The sequence below is a fragment of the Lynx canadensis genome, chromosome E1 (genome assembly GCF_007474595.2).
Source record: "Lynx canadensis isolate LIC74 chromosome E1, mLynCan4.pri.v2, whole genome shotgun sequence".
In the NCBI taxonomy this organism is placed as follows: Eukaryota; Metazoa; Chordata; class Mammalia; order Carnivora; family Felidae; genus Lynx; species Lynx canadensis.
The window spans coordinates 44,445,893-44,461,317 of NC_044316.2; the positions used below are offsets into that span (position 1 = coordinate 44,445,893).

General features: G+C 40.2%; 1 protein-coding gene across 5 annotated transcripts in view; it reads left to right on the forward strand.

The window, feature by feature from the left end:
- The window catches only part of TLK2 (tousled like kinase 2), a 115,877-nt gene that overhangs the window by 23,364 nt on the left and 77,088 nt on the right, over positions 1–15,425 (forward strand). The window contains exon 1 of one of the 5 annotated variants that reach the window (XM_030296262.1): positions 982–1,002. The exons of the other annotated variants lie outside the window; for them this stretch is intronic. Within the exon in view, the coding sequence (XP_030152122.1) occupies positions 997–1,002 (6 nt within the window). The 5' untranslated portion in view covers positions 982–996. Of the gene's footprint in view, positions 1–981; positions 1,003–15,425 lie in introns of those variants that run through there. 5 annotated transcript variants of the gene reach the window in all.

The window sequence follows — 15,425 nt, forward strand, 5'->3', positions numbered from 1 at the left end:
AAAAGTGTAAATTTTTGGTTGTAGTGTAAATTTTTGGTTGTCTTCCTCAAGGAGACCCCCCCCCCCCCATTCACTATAAACTGACTCAAATCTTGGGATTGACTGAAGGGTTGTGGCTCTGTGTTTTTAACGATTGAGGTTATGCTTTTGTTCACTTGACCTAGACTCTTCTGCTTATACAGATCAGGAAGGATTATTAAGACTTCTCATCTATTTCACTGCTGGGAACACTGATCAATTAGCCAGTGCCAGAGGTCTCTGGGAGTCAGACTGCTCTGATTGCTGACTTGACTCTGCTATGGTGTGAAAAGGTGGTGCTACTACAAGTGTGGAGACCCTTAGTTTTAATTTCCATTAGATATAGACTAATGGAGTATCTTTACTACATCAGGTAGTTTGACCCTGTCGTCAGCTGTGCTCCTCTATACTTAATCAAGTTTTGTCTGCTGTTCTCAATTCCTTTTAAGATGCCAATTTAGTCTAAGGAGGAAATGAAAACTTTAAAAACTCAACAAATGTTGACATTTTAAGCTTTTACAGGAGTGAAAAGATTAACCTTTGGCCCCTACTTCTACAAGTTTTTCTTCTGTTCATACGGGCGTCATTCATGTGCTAAAGGTGGTTGTCAACCTTTTTTCAAGGGTTTATCATTTATCCACTTTTTTTTTTGGCTTGTGACTAAAGTACTTTTTTAAGACCCCCCCCCAAGTGCATTTTAAGTATATTAGAAATGTGTTTTGTTTTTGAAAACCATACTTTTTTTTAAACAAAAAAAATGGATTTTTTGTCTATTTCTTAAACTGTCATTGGTTTTTTTACTTATGAAAAAATGATCAGTAGCAGGAGACAGGGTAAATAGTTGAAATGTTGGCATAGAAAATGGGGCTTTTGCTAAGGAGTCTTACTATCATACATTATTAAAAAAATTCTTTCTAGCTTCTTTTTGAGCCTGAGAGGACTCTTTGAAGGGACAGTTTCCTCTGCCCAGTGACTTGGATGTTGGTAAGCGTTCTTCTAAATAGCTATTGTGTATCAAATATCAAGTGACAGACTATTTTACTTAAAAAATAAATGAAAAAATACTATGTAGTTATTAAATTTATCTCATGTGGACAAAGGCATACTTAACATACAAGAGTATGAATTTGCCATCACGACTTAAGGTTTTAGGGGAAAAAAAGAACAAAATAATAAAAATACAAGAAGAAATAAGTACACTGCAAAACAGAAGACTAGCAGTTAATCCAGAGTTGGAAAATTGGGAAACAGGAAAAACTGAGGGAGTAAATTGGGTATAACAAAAGATACTGAGGACCTACAAAGTAAAAAAACCTGGAAATGGATGCTGTTGGTTATAGCCTGTTCCTTTAAAAGTCTTAGTGAAGTAGATAATTTTACTCAGTAGGAATTCATGTTCACAAAGTAAGATGTAAAAATCAGGATAGTCTCCTCTATTACCTAGGAGAAGTCAAGATTATGAAATGATCTCCTCCTCCCTGTCCTGTTCTTTGAAGGCGGCAGAAATCCGCTCCCTGTTTACTGGTGCTCTCTCCTAATTTTTCAAGGACTAGATCTATCTAATAATAACACAGAAATAATAAACACCAATAGCAAGATTTGACAAAATTGAGGAATTAAAAATATAGCCTAATCTCATTTATGATCCTGAGCCGAAGTTGGACGCTTAACTGAGTGAGTCACCAGGTGCCCTGACAAGGATGTTATATTAAAAATATATTTTGGGGTGCCTGGGTGGCTCAGTCTTAAGCTTGCAACTCTTGATTTCAGCTCAGGTCATGATCTCACAGTTCACGGGTTGGAGCCCCACATCGGGCTCTGTGTTAGGGGGACGGAGCCTGCTTGGGACTCTGCCTCTTCCCTGCTCATGTGTGCTCTCTCACAAAAATAAACAAACACTTAAAAAATTGATTAATGTATCTAGAGTCAGTATAGCTCAAAGTCACATATTTTTTAAATTTTTTTTTTTTTTCAACGTTTATTTATTTTTGGGACAGAGAGAGACAGAGCATGAATGGGGGAGGGGCAGAGAGAGAGGGAGACACAGAATCGGAAACAGGCTCCAGGCTCCGAGCCATCAGCCCAGAGCCCGATGCGGGGCTCGAACTCACAGACCGCGAGATCGTGACCTGGCTGAAGTCGGACGCTTAACCGACTGCGCCACCCAGGCGCCCCCTCAAAGTCACATATTTTGAAGCCACATTGCTTAGGTCTGGATCCTGGCTCTGCTTCTTACCAGCTGTGTGATTTTAGGGAGTTTACTAAGTTTTCTTACAGTTTCTTCATCTGTAAATGAGAGTTATCATAGCAACTCTCTTATAAGACTGTGCAGCCCTTAGTTTGCTAGGGCTGCCATAACAGACTGCGTGGTTTAAAGAACAAAAATGTATTTTCTCAATATTCTGGAGGCTGGAAGTCTAAGATCAAGGTGTTAGCTGGGTTGGGTTTTTTTTCTGAGGCTTTCCCTCGGCTTGCAGATGGCCACCTTCTCGCTGTGTCTTCATACGATCTTTCCTCTCTGTGCATGCATGTCTGGTATCTCTGTGTCCTGATTTCCCCCTTGTGAGGCCATCAGTCATATTGGATTAGGGTCCACCCTAACAATCCCATTTTAACTTAATTACTTCCTTTAAAGGCCCTATCTCCAAATACATTCTGATGGGGGCGCCTGTGTGGCTCAGTTCATGGTTTTGTGGTTCATGAGTTCGAGCCCCACGTTGGGCTCTGTGCTGACGGCTTGGAGCCTGGAGCCTACTTCGGATTCTGTGTCTCCCTCTCCTTCTGCCCATTCCCCGCTCATGCTCTATCTCTCTCTCTCCGTCTCAAAAATAAATATTTAAAAATATATTTGTTTAAGAAAAGAAACAAATACATTCTGATGTACTGAGGGTTAGGGCTTCAACATAAATTTAATAAGGACACAGTCGAGTCCTTAACGGGTTGTTAATGAGGATTAAATGTGCTAATATAGAATGCCTTGCCTATGTAGCAACTGCTACCTAAGTATTGTTTATTACTTACGTATAGCAAGTAAATAATACATAAAACCTAAAACCCTTTTTATTTCAGAATAATTACAGATTCAGAGGGAATTGCAAAAAAGGTATTGGGAAGTGTCATGCATTTTTCCTTCCCTAATGTAACCATCTCGCATAATTACAGTACAGTATTAAAATCAGGCAATCGATATTGGTAAAATCCACACAACTCATTCAGATTTCACATTATACGTGCACCATTAGTGTTTGTGTGTGTGTGCGCATCTGTGCACTTTGATCACTTGTGTAAGCTCCTTGTACCCACAATCAAGGTGCAGAACTGCCCCATCACTATAAGGCTCTCTTGCTACTCCTTTTGTAGCCACCCGCACCTCCTCTTTTGACACCATAACTCCTGACAACTGCTAATGTTTCTATCTCTATAGGTTATTTCAAGACATATGTACATATATGTTATATGTATAATATAAAAATGGAATCATGTGGTATGTATCCTTTTGAGATTGGGTTTTTTGACTTGGCATAGTTTCCTCGAAGTCCATCCGGATTGTTGCATATATAAATAGTTCATTCCTTTTTATTACTGAGTAGTATTCCATGGTGTGGATGTCCCAGTTTGTTTAACTTTTACCCATTGAAGGACATTTGGTTTGTTTTCAGGTTTTGGCTATAATGAATAAAATCACTGTGAACATTTGTATGTAGGTTTTTACATGAACCTTATTTCTCTGGAACAAATGTCCAGTAGTACTATTGCTGGGATATGATTTGTGTTACGTACATTTTTAGCTTTTAAAAGAAATTGCCAAACAATTTTCCAAATTGGCTGCATCTTTTTACATTTTCACCAGCAACGTATGAGTGATTCAGTTTTTCTATATACTTGCCAGCATTTAGTTTGTCACTATATTTCATTCTGGCATTCTGAAAGGTATATAAGGAAATTTTATTGTGGTTTGAATTTGTATTTCCCTAATGGCTAATGATGTCGAACATCTTTCTCATGCTTATTGGTCTATATATCCTTGTCAGTGAAATGTCTGTTCATGTCTTTTGCCAGTTTACTAATTGGATTAGAAAATTTATTGAGTTTTGAGTTCTTTATACAGTTTAATTTTAAGTCCTTTGCCAGATACGTGGTTTGCAAATATTTTCTTTTAGTCTATGATTTGTGTCTTCCTCCTACAAGGTCCTTTGCTGAGTAAAAGTTTTTAATTTTGATGAGGTTCCATTTATTAATTTTTCTTTTTATAGATCAAGATTTTGGTGTCATGTCTAAGACCTCTTCACCTACTCCTGTGTTGTGAAGATTTTCTCCCTTTTTTCCCCCTAAATATTTTATGGTTTTGTTTTATATTTAAATTATTGATTCTGTTTGAGTTAATTTTTTTTTTTTTAGTTTATTTATTTATTTAGAGAGAGAGCATGCCCAAGCGTGAGGGCAGGGGTAGAGAGAGAGAGAGGGAGAGAGAGAGTATCCCACGCAGTCTCTACGCTGTGAGTACAGAGCCTGGCATAGGGCTTGAGCTCACGAACCTGAACTGAAATCAAGAGTCAGATGCTTCACTGACTCAGCCGCCCAGATGTCCCTGTTTGAGTTAATTTTTAATTTTTTTAATTTTTAAATTATTATTTTTTATTTTGAAAGAGAGATAGCAAGCAGGGGAGGGGTAGAGAGCCAGGGAGTCAGAATCCCAAGCAGGCTCCGTGCTATCAGCACGGAGCCTGAGGTGGGGCTCAAACTCACAAACTGAGATCATGACCTGAGCCGAAGTCAAGAGATGCTTGACCAACTGAGCCACACAGTTGATGCCTGAGTTAATTTTTAAAATAAAGTATAAGGTTTAAGGCAAGGTTCACAATTTGGCCTATGGATGTCTAGTTGCTCCAGCACCAATTTGTTGCAAAGGCTATCAAAGTGTTTTTGTGACTTTGTCAAAAATTAGTTGGGACATATTTGTGTGGTCTATTTTTAAGTTGTGAGAATGAAATGTGCTAATATAGAATGCCCAGCCAGCCCAAAGAAGCGCTACGTAAGCGTTGACTATTATTATTACAATAGCAAATAAGTAATAACTTTTAAGAAAGTATTTGGATGAACTTAGTAGCCGTCTGAACTTCCTAATTTAAAAAACAATACAGTTTTTTTTTTAAAAGCTTTGATTGTGGTAAAATACATATAAAATTTACCATTTTACATTCCAACTAACAGTGCACCAGGGTTCCGATTTCTCCACATCCTTGCTAGTGCTCATTACTTTCCTTTTTTGGATAGTAGCCATTCTAATAGGTATGAGGTGTTATGGAATCTCCTGTAATTTTGATTTGCATTTCCCTAATGATTAGTGATGTTGCATCTCTCCATGTGCTTGTTTGGCTGGCCCTTTTCCTTTTGTATATCTTTGAGGAAATGTCTATTCAAGTCCTTTGCCCTTTTTTTTTATTAAAAAAATTTTTTTTCTTTAATCTTTATTTTTTTGAGAGAGAGACAGAGTGTGAGCAGGAGAGGAGCTGAGGGGAGGGAGACACAGAATCAGAAGCAGGCTCCAGGCCCTGAGCTGTCAGCACAGAGCCCAACGCGGGGCCTGAACTCACGAACCGTGAGATCATGACCTGAGCCGAAGTCAGACACTTAACCGACTGAGCCACCCAGGCGCCCCATTTATTTATGTATTTATTTTTTAAAGTAAACTCTACCCCAAACATTGGGCTTGAACTCATGACCCTGGGATCACGAGTTGCATGCTCTACCAACTGAGCCAGCCAGGTGCCCCTGCCCAGTTTTTAATCAGGTTATTGTGTTTTTGTTGATTTGTGGGAATTCTTTGTATATTCTGGATATTAACTCCTTATCATAGACTATATGGTTCACAAATATTTTCTCCTGTGGGTTCCCTTTTCACTCTGTTGATCATGTGTTTGGGTTTTTTTTGTTGTTGTTTTAAAATTTTTTTTAAATGTTTATCATTTTTGAGAGAGAGAGAGAGAGACAGAGTGAGAGTATGGGAATGACAGAGAGAGACCAAGACACGGAATGCAAAGCAGGCTTCAGGCTCCGAGCTGTCAGCACAGAGCCCTACGTGGGGCTCAAACTAACGAACCAACTGTGAGATCAACTGTGAGACCTGAGCCAAAGTTGGCTGCTTAACCAACTGAGCCCCCCAGGTGCCCCTGTTGGTCATTTATGTCTATTTGTTTTTGAAAGAGAGAGAACACGAGCTGTGGAGGAGCAGAGAAAGAGGGAGACACAGAATCCAAAGCAGGCTGCAGACTCTGAGCTGTCAGCCCAGAGCCCAATGTGGGGATCGAACTCATGTGACCTGAGCCAAAGTCGGACGCTTAACCGACTGAGACACCCACGAGCCCCAATCATGTTTTTTGATGCACAGAGGATTTTAATTTTGGTGTAGTCCACTTTATCTTTTGTTTGTTTTTGGTTGCCTATGCTTTTGGAGTCCTCGATTTTGAGTTAATTCGTGTATGTGATGTAAGATAAGGGTCCAACTTCATTCTTTTGTGTATGGATTTCCGGTTTTCCTAACACCATTTGTTGACAAGAGTGTCCTTTTCACTGTTGAATGGTCTTGGCATTCTTGTTGAAAATCTTCTATGTCAAGTCATCCTTTAAAAAATTTTTTTTGGGGGGGTGCCTGGGTGGCTCAGTCAGTCGAGCATCTGGCTTTGGCTTAGGTCATGATCTCACAGTTTGTGGGTTCGAGCCCTGCATCAGGCTCTGTGCTGACAGCTTAGAGCCTGGAGCCTGCTTCTGATTCTGTGCCTCCCTCTCTCTCTGCTCCTTCCCCGCTCATGCTCTGTCTCTCTCTCTCCTTCAAAAATAAATGAAAACATTAAAATTTTTTTTTTAAAAATTTGTTTAATGTTTATTTATTTTTGAAAAAGAGACAGCACAAGCAGGGGAGGCGCAGAGAGAGAGGGAGACACAGGATCCAAAGCAGGCTCCAGTCCCTGAGCTGTCAGCACAGAGCCCGATGTGGGGCTTGAACCCACAAACTGCAAGATCATGACCTGAGCCACACTTGCATGCTTACCCGACTGAGCCACCCAGGCGCCCCTCTATCAAATCACCCTTCTTATGCAGTACATCTTAAACTCATACAGAGGTGTGTGTCAATTAAATCTCAATAAAACTGAAAAAAAAATCAAAGAAAAAATTGGAATAAAAAACCCCCCAACAAACCATTTGACCATATATGTGAAAGTTTATTTCTAGGTTTCTGCTTTATTCCATTTTGTCTCTATCTTGTGTTTATGCCAGTGCCATACTGTTTTGATTACTATAGTGTTGTAGGAAGTTTTGAAATCAGAAAGTGGGAGACCTCCAACTTTGTTCTTTTGCAAGATTGTTTTGGCTATTTGAGGTTTTTTTGGGTTTTTTTGTTTTTGTTTGTCTGTCTGTTTTTGCAGTTTTATACCTTTATTTGACAATCAGCGATTAGTTCTCATCCACATTAACTGTACATTTTTGAAAGTAGTGACTGTGATAGATACATAGGTAGCCAACGTATAGAGCTCGTTTGGTGAATCTTCATCCTTGTTACGTTTTCTGGATAACCATATGCGCATATGGGGTGGAACATTCTTTATTGCTTTGATGCAGACAGCTTTGTTGAGCCTGGTATCGGTGCGCACATCTGGAGTTCCTATCTCCTTCATGGCAAATTTCTGGGTCTCTTTGAGTGTGCAAGGGGCACTCTTCTTGAAAGCCACTCCTTGGGTGCACTTGTAAATATTGATGGTACGTTGTCTGGTCACTACCTTGATGATGGCAGAATGGCCCTTCTTCTTCTCCCTGCTTTGCGGGAGCCATTCTGCCAGGCCCTGGCTGGAAAGTGCTATTTGAGGTCTTCATACAGCTTTTAATGGTAAAGCACTAGAGGAGTTACCTTGAAAAAGAAAAGAACTGTGTTCTCTCTATGCTTTTTATTTCTGTTGTTTTATTCAGTACAGTAAAATGTGAAACAAGTAAGAGATACAAATTGTGGAAAGGAAGATATAAACTTATTACTTAAAAATGCTGTGATTTTGTATCTGGACAAGTAAACCAAAGGAACAAACTAACAGATGATTTGAAAGAATAACAATTCGGGGCGCCTGGGTGGCGCAGTCGGTTAAGTGTCCGACTTCAGCCAGGTCACGATCTCGCGGTCCGTGGGTTCGAGCCCCGCGTCAGGCTCTGGGCTGATGGCTCAGAGCCTGGAGCCTGTTTCCGATTCTGTGTCTCCCTCTCTCTGCCCCTCCCCCGTTCATGCTCTGTCTCTCTCTGTCCCAAAAATAAATAAACGTTGGGAAAAAAAAAATTTAAAAAAAAAAAAAGAAAGAATAACAATTCAGTAAAGTGATTTAATGAAATATATGAAAACTGTATAATTCCTGAATGTCAGCAGTGTAAGAGAAATTGGAAAAATTAAGTCCCAGTTGTTAGAGCTTCAAATATATGACATTGTCACAGTGGTGAATGGGAGTTAAACTTGATGGCCCCTAAGCGTTTCTGCTTTCGGGTTTAATTTACCCCTGGGGGTGGTAATTGAGTCCAGAGGTCTGAACTGGAACTGTATAAAGCTGGGAATTGGAAAGCTTCTCTGTGAGCTAGGACTGGTAAAACGGCCCACTGGTCCAAGACATAGGACAGAAGTGAGCTACTTAGGTTTGTGGCTGTTAAAAGCCGCCTTCAAGAAGTGGGGCGCCTGGCTGGCTCAGTTGGTAGAAGACACGACTCTAGGTCTCGAGATCCTTAGTTTGAGCCCCATGTTGGGGTGTAGAGGTTACTTAAAAAAAAAAAATTAAAAGCCACCTGCAAGAAATGGAAACTTCAACCTTGTGTGGAAATCTTGGTCAGGATGACTAATGTATAAATAAATGTGTTTGGAACTGATGAATAGTATAGGGCATTGGCAGAGGCAGACATTAAACTGTTTTTGGGACTGCCCCTGACCCCTGAAATGTAGAAGACGCTCGGAAAGCTGGACATGAACTCATATAAAACGTACAAAGCACTCTATTAAAAAGATGCATCCAATGGAAAATTTTCAGTTGAGGAACTGATAATAATAGACCAATTTGTAAAAGCACTTAATTATTTAATATATAGTCCATATTCAGTTTCTGCCTTTGTCTCAATAGTGCCCTTTATAGCTGGTTTTGATTTGTTTCAATATTCAGGGTCAGATCAAGGATCATACATTTAATTTACTCATACCTTCTTATCCTCTTTTAATGTAGTTGAGTTTTTCCTGCCATTTTTGTTTGTTTTTTAGTGATAGTGGCATTTTTGAAAGATAACATTCAGTTTGCCTAAAAGCTTTTATTTAGCTCTTTTACTAGACAGTAAGCTGCCTTAAAACAGGCAATATATGTCATTTATCCCTGCTAATCTAATTTAATCTAATGATTTTATAATAATTTGGGATACTGTGCTTCAGAAAAGGACAGCAAAAGGGAGGATTAAATAATTCTTAATCCTTTTTTCTTCTGGTTAGACACAGAGAACCATAAGAAGCCTTGTGCCTCACACACAGCATTTCAAACACAACAGTGTGCATCACTGTTAGGTACACTTGCCAGTGTATTTCAGTATCAGTAATTCCGAGTAAAAAATAGACTGTTCAGTTCTCTCTTCTCTGTATCACATTTGCCATTTCCTCTTGAAAGTGAGGGGTATTTGGTGAGTCAAGTGTATAGTTAAAATACGATGTGTGGTTTTATTACTATCCGAAGGAAAAAAAAATACTTCATAATGGTTACAATAAAGGTAATTCATGAACAGAATATTTTGAAAATTTGGGCATAGGAATGTTCAGTTTAAATTATTGTAGAATTCTTGGGGCGCCTGGGTGGCTCAGTCAGTTAAGTGTCTGACTTCAGCTCAGGTGATAAACTCATGATTCGTGGGTTCGAGCCCCACGTTGGGCCCTGTGCTGACAGCTCGGAGCCTGGAACCTGCTTCAGATTCTGTGTCTCCCTTTCTTTCTGCCCCTCCCCCACTGATGTTCTGTCTCTCTCTTTCAAAAATAATACATGTTAAAAAAAAAAAATTAGGGGCGCCGGGTGGTTCAGTCAGTTAAGCATCCGACTTCAACTTAGGTCATGATCTCGTGGTTCATGAGTTCGAGTCCTGAGTCGGGCTCTGTGCTGATAGCTCGGAGCTTGGAGCCTGCTTCGGATTCTGTGTCTCCCTCTCTCTCTGTTCCCCCCTACTTGGTCTCTCAAAAATAAACAAACATTTAAAAAGAATTATTGTAGAATTTTAGTGTAAATAAAACTCCTTTTTGTCTCATTCAAAACATCATGGAACTCTATACCATTGTAGGAATAAGTCTTTTGCTGAGTTATGTCACTAGGAATACATGATTTGATTTTGTTTCTTCTCCCTAGTTTCACTTTATTATTTTCACAGCTTCCCAAGTATCTCACTATGAAGCTCTCTGTTGTAGTGTGTTTATTATACTTAAAAAGTAGTGTGTTAAGAATATGGTGAAAGGAATACTTGATACACCCTAGTAAGAATGCAAATTATTTTTGACACTAAGCCTAGTGACTATTGGTTTTTAATAGTTTTATTGAGATATAATTCATATACAGTACAATTTACCCCTTTTAAAATATGCAATCCATTGCTTTTTTAGTATATTCACAGTTACATACCATTCCGTTCCATTGTATGGAATTTTGTTTATCCATTCATCAATTGGACATTAAATGTCTTTTGTGAATAATGATGCTATACATTTGTGTCCAAATTTTTGTGCATATTCGTTTCTTTTCCTTATATACCTAGGAGTAGCATTCTGGGTCATACAGTAATTATGTTTAATTGTTTGAGGAGCTGCCTGTTTTTGAAAGCAACTGCACCATTTTATGTTCCCACCAGTAATATATTTCTGGTGAGAACATAGTTTCTCCACATTCTTGCCAGCACTTTTTTTGTAAATCAAGTGTAATTAGCATATAGTGTTATATTAATTTAAGGTGTATAATACAGTGATTCAACAATTTCTGTGCATATCTCAGTGCTCATTGCCAGCACTTTCTTACTTTTTTTTTTTTTTTTTTTTAATGTTTACTTATTTTTGAGAGAGAGCAAGCGAGCTGGAGAGGGGCAGAGAGAGGGAGGGAGACACAGAATGCAAAGCAGACTCCAGGCTCTGAGCTGTCAGCACAGAGCCCGACACGGGGCTTGAACTCATGAACCTTGAGATCATGACCTGAGCTGAATTCGGATGCTTAACTCACTGAGCCATCCAGGCACCCCCCTTACTTCTTTTTTAGTCTAGCCATTCTAGTAGGTCTGAAATGGTGTCTCATTTTGGTTATGATTTGTATTTCCCGTGAGCTAATGGTGTTGAGCTTCTTTTCATGTGTTTATTGACCATTTGTATATAGTCTTTGGAGAAATGTCTGTTCAGATCTTTTGCCCCTTTTTAAATTGTTTTTGCTCTGAAGTCAGCTGTTAATCTTATTGGGATTCCCTTGTAAGTGATGCATTATATTTCTGCTTTTTAAGACTTGCTCCTGAGGGGGTTCCTGGGTGGCGTAGTAGGTTAGCGGTCTGACTCTTGATTCCGGTTCAGGTGATTGTTTGTGGGGTTGTTAATGGGGTCTAGCCCTGCTTGGGATTCTTTTGCTCCCTCTCTCAACGCCTCTACCCCACTCACACGCATGATCTCTGTCTCTGTCTCAAAAATAAATAAACTTTAAAAAAAAAAAGAGGGGGTGCCTGGGTGGCTCAGTCAGTTAAGCATCTGGCTTCACCTCAGGTCATTATCTCACTGCTTGTGAGGTCGAGCCCTGTGTTGACCGCTCAGAGCCTGGATCCTGCCTCAGATTCTGTCTCCCTCTCTCTGCCCCTCCCCTGCTCACACTCTGTCTCTCTCTCTCTCCCTCTCAAAAATAAACAAACATCAAAAAAAAAGGGGGGGGTGTGCCTGGGTGGCTCCGTTGGTTAAACGTCCAACTCTTGATTTTGGCTCACACTTCACTTGGTGGGTTCGAGCCCCGAGTCAGACTCTGCACTGACAGCATGGAACCTGCTTGGGATTCTCTGTTTCCCTCTCTCTCTGCCCCACATGCTCATGTTCTCTCCCTCTCTCTCACTGTCTAAAATAGATAAATGAACTTTAATTAATTTCTTTATTTTTAAGATTTTTGTCTTTGTCTTTTTTCTTTCCTTTTTTTTTTTTTTTAAGAGAGACAGAGATAGTATGAGCAGGGGAGGGAGAGGGAGAGGGAGAGGGAGAGGGAGAGGGAGAGGGAGAGGGAGAGAGAGAGAGAGAATATCCCAAGCAGGCACTGCCTGCTCGAACCTGCAAAGCCATGAGATAGATCATGACCTGAGCTGAAACCAAGAGTTGGATGCTTAACTGACTGAACCACACAGGCTCTCCAAATAAATAAACTATAAAAAATTTTTCTTTCAGAAGATTTTCTCCTGTCTTTGCCTTTGAGCATTTTTCCTATGATGTGCCTGTTTGTGGGTCTCTTTGTGTTTATCATGCTTGGAATTCATTAAGCTTCTTGGATGAATAAGTTGTTGCTTTTCAGTAAATTTGAGAAATTTTCAGCCATTATTTCTTTGGATATGTTTTTCTGCTTCTTTTCTGCTCACCTCTCTCTGTCTCTGTCTCTCTCTCACCTCAATTATGTGCATTGTGGCATACTTAACATTTTCCCACGTTTCTCTGAAGCTGTTTATTTTTCTTCTATTTTCTCTCTGGTTTTCAGCTTGCATAATTTCTATTGATCTATCTTCACATTTGCTAATGATTTCTTCTGTCACTTAATTTCTACTCTTGAGCCTCTCTAGTGCATTTTTTTATTTCCATTATTGTGGTTTTCAGCTCCATAATTCCCCTTTTTTAAAAAATATATATTTCTTTGTTTCTATTGATATTCGCTGTTTAATACAACATTGTCACTCACACTTTTTTTCTTTAATTGTGGTTTCCTTTGGCTCTGTGAACATACTTATATGGCTGTTCTGAATATTTTTCTGTTAAATCCAATATCTAGTCACTCTCACAGGTAGTTTCTTTAGTCTGCCATTTTTTTCGTCCTGGTATATGGGTCATATTTTTGTATTTGCATGCCTCATGATTTTTTGTTGGAAACTGGTCATTTTAGATGACGTATTGTACCAACTCTGGGTACTGAGTTCTCATCCCAGTCTTGAACTTGTTATTGTTTTGTTTTTAAAGAGAAGCTCTTACTTTTTTTTTTTTTTTAAGTTTATTTATTTTTGACAGAGAAGACAGAGAATGAGTGGGGGAGAGGCAGGGAGAGAGGGGGACAGAGGCTCCAAGTAGGCTCGTGCTGACAGCAGAGAGCCCAGTGCGAGGCTTGAACTAATGAACCATGAGATCATGACCTGAGCTGAAGTCATGCTTAACTGACTGACCCACCCAGGTGCCCTGATGGACTTATTATTGTTGTTTGCTTGTTTATTTGTTTAGTGACTGGCTAGATTATTTTAGTGACGTCTTTTCTATCCACTGTTCATCCAGTGTCAAGCCTCTGGTGGTGACTTTGGGGAGACACAGCTTTAAGTATGCCTACAGTCACCCTGGGATGACTGGTACTAATAGAGCTTTCGTTCCCTGACCAACCCAGCTGTTAAAACTGCACTAATTGCCCGGATTGCTCTCTTGTTTTCAACAGTGCCCTGAGGCTTAAATTCCTCTACAAACTAATCAGATCAAATTGGGGCTCCTTGGAAGGAAGAGTTTCTGAGGTCAGTGTTTGCTGTTTGTTCTGACCCCAGGAGGACTTCTCCCAGGTGTCTTATTCCCTGGTTCTCTTCTGCAAACTAGCTGGCCTACAGTCTAAGCCGTATCTTCATTTCACCCACAGATCTTCTGTTTGCCTTTCTTTTACCACAGCTTCCACTGTTCTTGAGAATACTCTTAGGCTTAAACTCGTCCATGGGAATGAAGTCAAGTCTTTTGGGAAGAGATTTGGTACTAAGTGTTCCTGCCTTTCTCCTGAGGCAGAGTATTTGAGTCAGGTTCCTGGAGTTGGGGATGGGGATGATGGCAATCTTTTCTGTGAGTGACATTCTGGATCTGGGAACTGAGTGCTGGAGCGGGTGGAGGATGGGAGTCAGGTGGGAAGGAAGCGCGTGCAGCAGCCTATCCAGATGTGGAGCCACCATCATCTCATGAGCTGGACGGAAGAGCTCTTGGGGTCCCACTATTCTCAGTGTGCCACACCTGAGGTATAGCTTCTGTTCTGCAAGTGGGGGTTGCACACGGGGGAGCCCCTGCTTTTGATGTACTTGCCTGGGACTTAGTGTCAGCAGCAGGGGCCTGGGGACAGTCCGGCTCCTTAGAGAAGAAAGCTCTTGGACTGAGAGCTGGGGGAAGAAGGAGCCACGTGTTCTTGGCCACTGCAAGAACGGGAACATTGCTGACATGGGAGAGGGGAGGAGTGGGAGTGGTCTGGGTTCAAATTCCTCAGACTTTGACCTTTCAGCCTAAATTTTCATAGATTTTTATTGAATGATTATTTTCTTCATTTACTGTTTCCCCTTAGGGACTATTTCCAGAGGCTTTGAATGATGGTTTTTTTTGTTTGTTTGTTTATTTTTTTAAATAATTTTCACCAGTTTCACTGAGGAGCGGGCCAGCAGAGCCCCTCATGCCTTTAGGGTGGAAGTCAGTCTCTTGTAACTTTGGTTTTTGAGCTAGTGGTCATGCCTCCTTAAAGCCAGACTCAGAAAAGCAGTTCCTTCATATTCTAGTCTCTGACCATTCTTTGTAAGAAACTCTTAACATCCTCCTTAACATATCAACTTTCAGATGATGCCTGTATGATACAGAAGGGCAAGAGAATGGATTTCCCCTGCTTATTTTCCTTAAAAAATGAATTCACTGCGTGCAGAAGTACTCTAGAAGGGAAAATTTGCACATGATTACAGAGTTGGTATTTTTAAGTGTTTATGTATTTATTTTTGAGAGAGAGAGCACGAGCGAGAAAGGGTGAACAGGAATGGGGGAGGGGCAGAGAGAGAGGGAGAGAGAGAATCCCAAGCAGGCTCTGAGCTGTTAGTGCACAGCCCCTCGCAGGGCTCAAACTCCTGAACTGTGATCATGACCTGAGTCAAATCAAGAGTCGGACACTTAAAGATTTTATTTTTAAGCAATCCCTACACCCTACATCATGGGGCTTAAACCTACAACCCCAGGATCAAGAGTTGCGTGGTTTACCGACTGAGCCTAGAGAATTTTAATGTGAGGGCACCATCGTATAGTTGATGGAGTTCTTTTCAAGTTGGCTTTTACGGGTACTGTAGTTAATTCTTGACTTCTTTGACTTCAGACATCAAAATTGGCAGGCTTCTTCAGTGTCGCTGTCATCTTAAATTAGTTTCTTTTGATTCCTTTTTTTTTTTTTTCC